The sequence below is a fragment of the Hibiscus syriacus genome, unplaced genomic scaffold, assembly GCF_006381635.1.
Source record: "Hibiscus syriacus cultivar Baekdansim isolate YM2019G1 unplaced genomic scaffold, ASM638163v2 tig00111393_pilon, whole genome shotgun sequence".
Taxonomy (NCBI): Eukaryota; Viridiplantae; Streptophyta; class Magnoliopsida; order Malvales; family Malvaceae; genus Hibiscus; species Hibiscus syriacus.
In genome coordinates this window covers 350166-363060 of record NW_024063079.1, presented here as the reverse complement: position 1 = coordinate 363060, position 12895 = coordinate 350166, and the positions used below count along the sequence as shown (strand labels likewise).

The 12895-nt window shown below is 33.5% G+C and overlaps 1 protein-coding gene and 1 pseudogene across 1 annotated transcript; both read left to right on the top strand.

The window, feature by feature from the left end:
- On the top strand, positions 1-1690 carry LOC120160853 (cytochrome P450 CYP82D47-like). Its single transcript, XM_039171175.1, has 2 exons — positions 1-945; positions 1020-1690. Exons 1-2 carry the CDS (start codon positions 1-3, stop codon positions 1638-1640), a joined length of 1566 nt encoding a protein of 521 aa, XP_039027106.1. The 3' UTR covers positions 1641-1690.
- A 9542-nt stretch (positions 1691-11232) lies between these two features.
- Positions 11233-12895, top strand: LOC120160854 (annotated as a pseudogene).

The window sequence follows — 12895 nt, the reverse complement described above, 5'->3', positions numbered from 1 at the left end:
ATGGATGTGTTTCATTCACTTTCATCAACTTCAACTATTCTCGCTTCGATAATCTTTCTGTTCTCACTAATATGGATATTCAGGAATACTTGGAAGGCCATAAACAGGAAGACGGAAGCACCGGTAGCTGGAAATTCATGGCCTGTGATCGGCCATCTCCACCTCCTAAGAGGACCCAAACCACCCCACAAAATCCTAAGCGAAATGGCCGAGAAATACGGTCCGATCTTCACCATCAAGATGGGTGTTCACAGAGCTTTGATCGTCAGCGACCATGAAACTGCTAAAGAGTGTTTAACCGTCAACGACAAAGCCTTCGCCAATCGTCCATCCACACTTGTCATGGAGTTCTTGAGTTACAACCACGCCATGTTTGGGTTCGCCCCTTACGGAAATCACTGGCGTCAAATGCGTAAACTCGCCACTCTTGAGCTCCTCTCCAACTACCGCCTCGAACGACTCAGGCATGTCCGAGAATCCGAGATCAAAACATCGCTGAAAGAGTTATATCAGCTTTGGGACGAGAAAAAAGATGGATCAGATAACCTTTTGGTGGACATGAGGAAATGGTTTGAGAGTGCAACTCTTAACGTGATTCTAAGGATGATCGTAGGGAAACGGATTCCGAGTTCTGGTACTGATGCAGAGAGTGAGAAATGGAAGAAAGCGTTGAAGGATTTCTTTGATTTGAGCGGGAAATTCGTGATATCCGATGCGCTGCCATATTTAAGATGGTTCGACATCGGGGGAGACGAGAGGTTGATGAAGAAAGTAAAAAAAGAACTAGACGAAGTAGCTCAGGGATGGTTACAAGATCACAAGCGAAAGAGATCATCAACTGATACATCGAACAACAACAACGAAGATTTCATGGATGTTATGCTTTCAATGACCATGGAGACAGAGAAGCATGATGCCGATACCATCAACAAAGCCTCCTGCCTGGTTCGTATATCAATTATAGTTAGAATAATTATGAAACAATATTTTATAAGCTCAAGATTTCGTCAATATTGCAGAGTATGATCTTAGCAGCTTCAGATACAACAATGGTGACACTTACATGGGCTATGTCTTTACTACTCAACAACAGGGATGAACTGAGGAAGTTACAGCAAGAACTAGACATTCATGTCGGAAAAGAGAGATTGGTCCAAGAATCAGACATTAAGAACTTAGTCTACCTTAAAGCAATCATCAAAGAAACACTGCGTTTATATCCCGCCGGACCACTTGGGGTGCCCCATGAATCCATGGAAGACTGCACTGTTCGAGGCTACCACATTTCCGCAGGGACCCGACTGTTCATCAATCTTTCTAAACTTCATCGCGACCCACGAGTGTGGTCCGATCCTTGTGAATTTCGTCCCCAAAGGTTCCTAACAACCCACAAAGATATTGATCTTAGAGGCCAGAATTTCGAGCTGATTCCATTTTCGAGTGGTCGTAGAATGTGCCCCGGAGTTTCGTTTGGGGTTCAAGTGTTGGAACTGGTACTGGCTAGTGTGGTGCAAGGGTTCGAGTTGAAGACGCCATTGGACGAAGTAGTTGATATGAGTGAAGGCATTGGACTGACGAATCTGAAAGCCACTCCCCTTCAACTTCTCATAACTCCACGCCTCCCTTCTTCTTGCTATTAGCTTTTTAATTTACTTGAAAATAATGTCGAATCTTTTTAAGTTGTTAAACCCAAGCGACTATAATAATTTCACGTTTATGTCACAACTTTTTAATATACCTACAATGTTGTGTTTTCTTATTAATAGAGTTAATTGTATTACATGTCTTTAAAATTTGATCTTCATTTTAAATCGATCTCTAAACTTTTAAATGTTTTAATTTCATATCTAAAATATGACCATCATTTTAAATTGATCCCTAAATTTTTTAACATTTCAATTTCATCCCAAACTATACGTGTATACCAATCACATCTATTGTTAATAACATCATTAAGCCAAATTATATTATTATATGTTTCAATTACAAAATTTTGGTTAATCTATGGTTGAAACTAATAACATAATTGGATGAATTTGGGGATAAAATTGGATTATTCAAAAGTTTGTGACCAATTTAGAAAGTGTCATAGTTTAGGGATGTAATTAGAATGTTCGCAAGTTTAAGGATTAATTTAGAATGAGAGTTATAGTTTAAGGATGAAATTAGAATATTAAAAAATTTAATAACCAATTTAAAATAAGAGTTGGAGATGTATGATACAATGAACTTTTATTAATATATCACATTTCTTCATATTAAATGAAGTAAACAATATTAGTAAATTTTAGTTTAATGTAGAAAATACAAATCCAATACCAATAAGAAAAGTTAACATCACTAAGGTGGTGTTTGTTTTTGCAGAGGTAAAATGTCTGCAGTCTGCGGACCACATCTGCAGGCATCTACAGCAGAAGAGGTGGACTAAAAGTCTGTAGTCTGCAAGAAGAAGACTGTTTGTTTTTTAACGTCTGCAGACTGCTAAAATGAACTGAAATATAACTGATAAACTTTTTTGCAAACTTAAATAATAGTTACTGCAATTATAAAAATTATTTAAAATAAATCAATCCATATTTTAAAATAAATCAATCCATACTAATAAATTATTTAAAATAAATCAATTCATACAACTACAATAATAAATCAATCCATATTTTAAAATAAATCAATCCATACAAATAAATTATTTAAAATAAATCAATCCATATTTTAAAATAAATCAATCCATACTTATAAATTATTTAAAATCAATCAATCAATATTTTAAAATAAATCAATCCATACTAATAAATTATTTAAAATCAATCAATCCATATTTTAAAATAAATCAATACATACTAATTTTAAAATAAATCAATTCATACTAATAAAGTACTTAAAATAAATCAATACATATTTTAAAATAAATCAATTCATACTAATAAATTATTTAAAATAAATCAATCTATATTTTATAATAATTTATTTTAAAATAATTTATTTTATAATAATTTATTTTATAATAATTTATTTTAAAATAAATTATTTTATAATAAATTATTTTAAAAAATTATTTTAAAATAAATTATTTTAAAATAAATAACCTTATTAAATTATTTAAAATTATTTTAATAAACAACTATATTTTATAATTGTTTTTGAAGAGGTTTGAAGACTTTTGAAGACATAAAACCAAGTCTGCACCAAGAAGAGCTCGCGCAGACGTTTGAAGAGCTTCTGTCTTCTAAAAAACAAACAGTCTGCGAAGCCTAATGTCTGCGCGTGGTCTGCGCGACGCAGACATAAGTGATTTGAAGAACTTACACAGTGAAAACAAACACCACCTAAATAGTACCAATACAATATGAAAAATTAACAAAACCAATAAGAATTCCAATGATTTATATTGGAGTGTTTTCTATATCCTTTTTAATAATCTTTAAAATCACTTATTTGGGTGGATGAAAATGACTTTCAACTCTTCTTTATTTGTTTTCCATTTTCTTTATTATTCAGATAAGAATTAGACAGAAGAGAAAGAGGATACGGAGAGTAACTACGTTGAAATAGATAGGAGAAAACTGTTTCTATAATAGGATTAATAAATCAAACTTCACAATAAAATAATGATTTCCATCAAATTAAAAATATATGGGTCATATTAAATAGAAATAACGAGTTTAATTAAAAAATATTTTTATTAAAATTCTTTAAATAAACATGATAAATTTCAATAATTCTATAATAATAACAACGTAGATCTCAAATTAATTTCGTTGAAATCCTAATTCCTTAATTCTTTTTAACGCCAACATTATGTGACTAATTTTTTTTTATAACGGAGGATCTCCCAAGGGCAGGTTAAAGAACCCGACCTTACAAGGTAACTTCCGGAGGGGCTCAAAGAACCCACCACTCTATCCCCCGTTTTTTTTTCAGAATTTTCAGTCAACGCAATTCGAGCCTAGAATATGAGACCAACTCATAATCTCAATAGCCCTTGCTTTATCAACTGGTGGTTAAATTCAAAGGAATAACCAGATGAACTGAATGATAAAGTCTCCCTTTGCTGCTTGAAAGTCAATGCTTACTATTCCTTGATAGATTCTTGTTTAGATGCTTTTCTTGTCTTTCTTTCGCAGCCAAAGTAGAAGAAACACAAACGCCTCTCTTAATGAACCTACACGTCTGTTACATTTTTAGCTAAGTTTGATATTTCCCCCCCTTAATCATAAGTTTGATTTTTTTAATGGTTAAATTTTGTAGGTTTACTGGTATACAGGGATGAAGCTAGAATTGAACTACAAGGAAGGCAAGTTGTTTGATTTTGACATAAATAAGATAATTAAAATTTAATAAATCGAAAATTTAAAAGAGTTAGAATTTAGTTTCATTAATTTTAAAATTCAAAGGTCTTAAAGTGTAATTAAACCAGAAAAATTATAAGGCAAAATTTAATTTTAAAAATAAAAGGGCCCTCAAATATAATTAAACCAATAATTTTTGGGAAGGATAATGACTTAATTATAATGATTTAAAAAAAGCAGCCTAAAACTAATTAAACCATCAAAATTAGGGGACAATTGCCCCTCTCACCTTCAAGGTAGATTCGTCCCTACTAGTATATGAGATCCTTAATTTTTTTCTATAAAAATTAGTGTTACTCTTGAATTTATTTTGCACTTAATGTGACTATTTAATTGATAAAAATTCAATATGATCTTTTGATCTATTAAAATCGTCGTTAACCATTATGATGTTAACGTGGCGGCTCAAAGTGTTGATATATCCACAGTGGAAGATGAGTATGTTTTATAAGCTAGCTTATTATACGAAGTGTTGAGACCTTCGAATTGTCTGAAATATGTTAGATGTGTGTACGATTGATTCGAATGACTAAAAATGTTTTCTAGTTATGTTCAGATGCAAAATTCTTAAGTTTCGACTAACCTAGTAAAAATACTTTGTATAAGTGATTATATAAGTGTATGATATGAATGTATGATAATAAAAAATGTGTTTAACATTCGTACATGTATAAGATAAATATGTTGTGATATTCGGAAACATATATAAAATTAAATATGACTCTAACCTTGGTGGTGATTAGATATGATTCTAACCTTAGTAGAGTTAGATAAATACAGTGGTGAATCTATAATATTTTTCAGGGTGGACACGTATGTATTATTAATAAAAAAATCATATGGGACAAACATAAATAAAATTTCAATGTGGACACCTTCAACAAAATGAACTAACATAAAAAAATTCAGATTTCAGGGTGAGTACATACCGAGCTTAAAGAATGCATATATACTCGTGTGTGTGTAAAGATCCTATTACACAATGTAAAACTCTTTTAGTTTTACACAGATTTGAGTCGTTGGATGAGTGAAAATATATGACTGAGATTAACAGTTGGAAATGGGAAGATATCCACTGGGGGAAAATGATGAGTCAATTTCAATTATCTATTTTCACTCATCCAACGATCCTAAATCTATATAAAACTAAAGAGTTTTACATTGTGTAAACAGATCCTAACCCTATATATATTTATAGTTGTCTACATTTTATTAAAATAGAAGAAAACACTATTATTTTCTTAACCAATTGAAATTGCCAAAGAGGAAGCCAACACTTTGCATTCATATTCTTCACCATCGTTATTTCCACCATTATTGAACACTTGAAGATCTAGAGAGAAGAATTGAAAATGAAATCAAAATCCTAGTGCACGTGAGATTTAAGTAGGAATTTGGAGAACTCTAAGCTAAGCTTCATTTAGTATAAGATAGATTTTGTAATTTAGTTGGGTGTAATGAAGCTCTAATTTAACGCTTTTGTTTCATGCACAACTGTCGATCATTGAAATTACAATTAACTATGTGGTTTTTGTGTTGGTAAAAGGTGAAATGGATTTTAAGCTCAAGTTCATAGTGGAAATTCGAATGCTTGGAGGAATAAGTTACTCAGCCATTGATCTAATTGATATGAATTCATTGCTTGGTTTTGATATTATTTTTTAAAAAGAAAAAGGAAATTTGTTTTAAGCATTCCAAATGTCATTAAATGCAATTTAGTCCTTATACTTGATAGGTAAAATAATTTAGTCTCGCAGTTTTTATTAATACATGTTTTAAATGATTGAATGCTTACTTTTAGTCAGAAACTAATTTGGATTGTACTCTGATTATCTTATGTGACATCTTTGATTGTATTTATGAATAGGTCCAGCTTAGGATATTATACTGTCATGTATTGTTTATATATTTATTTTGAACTACGCTAATTAGGAGTGAATTTGTGATTTTTTTTCTCTCTAAAGATTGATCATAATTCATACTTTTTGAGGGTCAAGTATAATTTTTTTTCATTGGACTAACACAAAATTTCTTGATTTTTTGATGAGGCACCTGACTTTTTTTTTTGTTAAATTGGTACTTAAATTTAACTTCTTAATTAAAACTGATTAAAATCATAAGTACTTATTTAAATCAATAAATTAAATTAAAATACTGATTTGAATAAAAGAAATTAATTCAAGTATTAAGTTAAACGTTGAAGCAAAATTGAAGTGCAGAATTATATATTTATCATATGAAATAAAATAGAATTTGAGGGGAAATATATTAAAAAAATGGGTGGATAAAATAGAATTTAAGTGGATATTTACCATATGAAGTACAGGGCCACCAATCAATTTGAAAATGAATAATATATTTGGCCCACGTACGGTTTGTGCGAAATGCCTTCATAATAACATTTTGGGTAAACTACGCTGAATGTCACTAAATTATAGATTAGTCAACAATAAATTATTATGAAGAGATGTATTATTTAATTTTAAAATAAAAAAATTCTAAAAAGATAATCATAAGGATTGAAAATAAATGTGCAAGTAGCACCAAGAAATCCAGCCATTTGGGTTGGAAATGACAATGCAATATGCACCAAAATTCTTTTAGAAATTTTATCTGAAATGAAGGGGTAGAAAAAGTCAGTACTGCCACAAATGTCATTACTGATAAATATGAGGTTGAATCCACTGGTGGACATAAGTAGAGTGGGTACCTATTTATTATGAAATTAATTTTTTTATGTTAATCATTTATTTTTATTAATTATATTTATTTTAAAATTGTATATATTTTTATATAAAAAGTTTTTGTCATTAATATATATATACATACATGTTTCATTCATTAATATATATATATATATATATATATATATTGCCGTCCTTGCGTGGGCAACAGTTTTCGAATTGATTGGTGGATCGTTTGATGTAACATATGTGGCCTTCCTTCCGTACCGTATATAATTTTTAATCTATTTTATCCACCCATTTTTTAATATATTTTCCCTTAAATTCTATTTTATTTCATATGGTATATAATAATATAATTTGACACTTTACCTAGGTGATTATACCGAAAAATTTGATGTAACATATGTGGCCTTCCTTCCGTACCGTATATAATTTTAATCTATTTTATCCACCCATTTTTTAATATATTTTCCCTTAAATTCTATTTTATTTCATATGGTATATAATAATATAATTTGACACTTTACCTAGGTGATTATACCGAAAAATCACTTTTTCAAACATTATATATCTGTCAGACATATTTTCATCTTTATATATCGATTTAAAATCTTTTATAGAAAGGTGCGCTCCTTGAAGCGTGTTTTATGTTGATCTGGCCCCACGTAAAGGTAAGACGCGCCTCCTGAAACGTGTCTTATGCTGACATGGTTACACGCTGGCTAAGGCGCGACCCCTAGGACACGCCTTATGTCATGTAGGGATATAGCGCGGTGTAAGGGCTGCGTCTTCATGCAATTATCACATGCATAATGCAAGGCGCGGTGCACGGGCCGCGCCTTGCATAATTTCTTCCGAACTCCTCGGGTTTAAAGCATCGTCTCTCCGCTATAAATACCCCTCTCCCCCGTAAACTCTCTCACAACTCCCTCTCAACCGAGAAACTACTACAATAATCCTCTCAACCAGTAAAAAACAACTGACAATCCTTTTATATTTTATTCAAAAGTTCGTTCGATCTTTCGTTATAAGATAATTTTTTTATAATATCTTTATAATTATATATGATCATTTGAAAAAAATATTGTATTAATTGTTTTCAATTAATTTTTGTGGTTGTAAAATTGGAAAGCGGGAGCATACGTCGGAATATTTTTGTCGATACGGTAATAATATAAAATTATATTATTTAAATTATTTACGTTTATGAGTAAAATTATTTACGTTTATGTGTAAAAATGTTATTGTGTTATATTTTTGTTTATATATTATTTATTTAATTATGTTTGTTTCAGGTTTTTTTTTGTAGATATAATATTGTCGCACTTTCAAACTCTAAGAATGACGCGAATTTTAGCTATTGTTTATTATGATGGAGAAATTCGAAAAGATGAACCCGACGTTGTTTTTATATCAAATCATTATGATAAAATATGATTCAAGAGAAATATAACTCTTGAGGAGTTGATAATGAAAATTTCAATGAAGGTTCATGTCGGAAGTACTAGAAGAATGTCGTCGTTGCAGTACATATTTCAAACTTCATTGTTGCCATTAACTTATACATCGTTCGAACTATCGAACAATGATGATGTTGAAATGATGGTTGATTCTCAAAGTAATTATTCAGACGCCGATATTGAGATGTATGCAAAGTTTGTTCAAGTGCGTGTTGTTTGGGGTCTGTCATTAAGCTCCCACTATGGGCTAGCTGAACAAGTTGATAGCCCGACTACAGTAATGTGTAATGATTTTAATGTCATAATGAGAAATTTGCATCATGTTGTCGTCCCATCAACTTTAATGGGGAGACATTCATCAGCAACTCCTTACGATCTGTACCGAGGTGGGTCCACGAACATTTCGTATGGCAACATCGTGTCCAGTTCAAGGGGAAGACATTAGTCTGCAAATTTCTTTGACCTTATTATGGAGATGCCCTCGACGCAAGAATCTGTGTAGTTTCCATTTGAAACGATGGCTTCAAGCTACAGGGGGAGGCCTTCGACTGCGAGATTTTTCTATCTCAATGTCGATATGCATTCTAGTTCAATGGGAAGGATTTCAAATGGTAGGTTCTTCGACCAAAATGTGGAGAGCATGGAGGAACAATCATCTCTACCAGAAGAACTGCTTCGTGAGCCAGGTGCAGATGGTGTTGAGACTGGACTATTTATTCACCCAGAATCACCGCAATTCAACTCTGATGATGATGATGATGATGATGTAGATGAAGTTCCCTCAAATGTGGCACAAACTGACCCTCCAACACACATGTATGAAGCTGATTATGGTGCAATGCACGAGCCAGAATTTGCGGATATGCCTAATCTCGGTGACTATGGATTTTACTCATCAATAAACAATGGTGAATTACCTCAATAGTAGCAGAAATACGAACGGGTTCTTCACAACATGACATAAAAATGGCAATCGATACCATGCCTAAGACTGCAACAGAAGGAGACATCCGTCGATAGCATTTTTCCTGTAGTCAGTCGCTCAACACATCTCCCTATACAGGAATGTCAAAACTGCCAAGCCCCCAACTCAGTGATCCAGCTATATGAAAGTCACCAAGATGTCGCAACCACATACAATGAACTTGATTACACGATTTTTTCGGCATCAAGAAACCCTCCTATCAGCTGCAGTATGCATGCTCGTGCATACATTTTAACTTGATCCTCTGAGGTGTCATCGCTCAAATTCTGAAAATTTGCATCTAGCCAATTTAACGGTATCCAACCACCGTTGAAATTTTACGGGACACCTCCTAGATAATCCTAGCACAAAGTAGTCTAACTACCCTGCGCTATCCCTGAAATCACATCTCCATCCACCGGAAGCCCCAAGTACATATAAACATCCTCAAGCGTAATCGTGCACTCTCTGCACGGAAGATGGAATGTGTGGGTCTCCGGCCTCCACCGCTCTAGTAATGCAGAAATTAAGTTTGGTTCTATCTTACAATGACCTTCATATCTAGCTATGTGACCGAATCCAGCCTCGACTAAAATACGATCAGACACGAGTAAGTATCGCTAACTTAAGGTTCCTAATAAAATGATCTAATATACGGTCGCTCTCCTAAAATATAAATAATTACAAAAATTAATTTATAAACTAATAATCATGCATTAAATAAATAAATTATTACTAATAATTTAAATTAAATTAAAATGTTACCGTATTAGCAAAATGTCGAGATATATGATTTCCATCCAAACGAAGTAAATCACCTTTCATTTTATAACTGCAAAAAAAAAATTAATTAAATAAAATATTAAAAAATTTAAATAGTTAAATAAAATACTAAATATAATAAAATATTAAAGAACTATAAGAGAATATAAGAGTATTTGGAGAAGTTGAGAGGATTTTGTGTGATGAAAGTGATTGAGAATGAATGTATTTATAGGGAGGGAATGTGGTGTGAATGGGCGGGGTGGTAAAGGAAAACTTCAGGGGGCGCGTCTTTATGACGCGTGTCATAATTGAAGGAAAGCGTGTCCCCTGCATCGCGCTATACCCCTACGTGTCATAAGGCACGCCCCAAGGGTTGCGCCTTAGCCAGCATGTAACCATGTCTGCATAAGACGCGCTTCAGGGGACGCACTTTACCTCACGTGGTGCCAGATCAACGTAAAATGCGCTTCAGGGGTGTGACTTTCTGCAAAATGTGTTAAATCGATAAATAAAGATGTAAAGATGTCTGACAGATATATAATGTTTGAAAAAGATGATTTTTCGGTATAATCACCCTTTACTTCGGCTTCGGCTTCAAGATTTATTCTGATATTTAAATTAGTTTCATTTATTCAAATTGACAAATTAAATTGACTTATTAGTTCAAATAAGTATTTATGATTTTTAATTGATTTAAATCTAAAAATTAAGTTAATATATTAATTTATTCAAAAATTAAGTCAAGTGTTTAGGATAAAAAATCTAATTATCAAAACGAATCTTAAATTAAATATAAATTTTAAAATATAAATTTATGAAGTGATTGGATATAAATTTAATACATGTATTTTTAATTAATTTAATTTTACAAACAATTTTAAATCTGTATATGTAGGTAGATTGGCCATAATTTTCAGCCTTGGTTATTGAATTCTTAGACTGATTTCACTGTTTTTTACCACTTTCTTTTTCCTCTCTATATTTAGCTTCCATTACCGAACCCTCCCTATAAGATTTCCTGATACAACCTCGCCTATGAGATGGATATTTTTCATTCATTCTCGCCAATTTCACCCACTATTGTCTTGCCAATATTTCTGTTCTCACTAATATGGATATTCATGAATACTTTGAAGGCCATAAACAGAAAGAGGGAAGCACCGGAAGCTGGAAATTCTTAACCTGTAATCGGCCATATCCACCTCCTAAGAGGACCCAAACCACCCTACATAATCCTAACCGAAATGGCTGATAAATACGGTCCAATCTTCACCATCAAGATGGGCGTTCACAGAACTTTGATTGGCAGCGACCATGAAACTGCTAAAGAGTGTTTAACCATCGACAAAACCATCGCCAGACGTCCATCCACGCTTGCCATGGAGCTCTTGAGTTACAACCACGCCACGTTTGGGTTCGCCCCTTACGGAAATCTCAGGCGTCAAATGCGTAAACTCGCAACTATTGAGCTCCTCTCCGACTACCGCCTCGACCAACTCAGACATGTCCGACAATCCGAGATCAAAACATCGCTGAATGAGTTATATCAGCTTTGGGATGAGAAGAAAGATGGATCCGGTAACGTTTTGGTGGAGATGAAGAAATGGTTTGAGAATACAACTGAACATGATTCTGAGGATGATAGTAGGGAAACGGATTCCGAGTTCGGGTAATAATGCAGAGAGTGGGACATGGAAGAAAGCGTTGCAGCAGTTCTTCGAACTTTGGGAAATTCGTGATTTCCGATGCGCTGCCATATTTAAGATGGTTCGACATCGGGGGAGACGAGAGGTTGATTAAGAGAATAAGATTTCATGGATGTTATGCTTTCACTGGCCATTGAGACTGAGAAACACGATGCCGATACCATCAACAAAGCCACCTCCCTGGTTATTATTTTAATTATAGTTAGAAGAATTAGGCTTAATTGAAAAAAAATACCTATGCTATCCAAATATTTTAGCCATTGAGAATGAGACTTTCAACTATTTGTGATATGATTTCCGTTATTGCAGTCTATGATCTTAGCAGCTTCAGATACAACAATGGTGACACTGACATGTGCTATGTCTTTACTACTCAACAACAGGGATGAACTGAGGAAGTTACAGCAAGAACTAGACATTCATGTCGGAAAAGAGAGACTGGTCCAAGAATCAGACATTAAGAACTTAGTCTACCTTAAAGCAATCATCAAAGAAACACTGCGTTTATATCCCGCCGGACCACTTGGGGTGCCCCATGAATCCATGGAAGACTGCACTGTTCGAGGCTACCACATTCCCGCAGGGACTCGGCTGTTCATCAATATTGCTAAAGTTCATCGCGACCCACGAGTGTGGTCCGACCCTTGTTCGTCCCCAAAGGTTCCTAACAACCCACAAAGATATTGATCTTAGAGGCCGGAATTTCGAGCTGATTCCATTTTCTAGTGGTCGTAGAATGTGCCCCGGTGTTTCGTTTGGGGTTCAAGTGTTGGAACTGATATAATGGCTAGTGTGGTGCAAGGGTTCGAGTTGAAGACGCCATTGGGAGAAGCAGTTGATATGAGTGAATGCCTTGGAATGACCAACTTGAAAGTCACTCCCCTTCAACTTCTCATAACTCCACGCCTTCCTTCTTGCTATTAGCCTTTTCAATTATTTGAAAATTTGTGTTCAACTTCTTGCT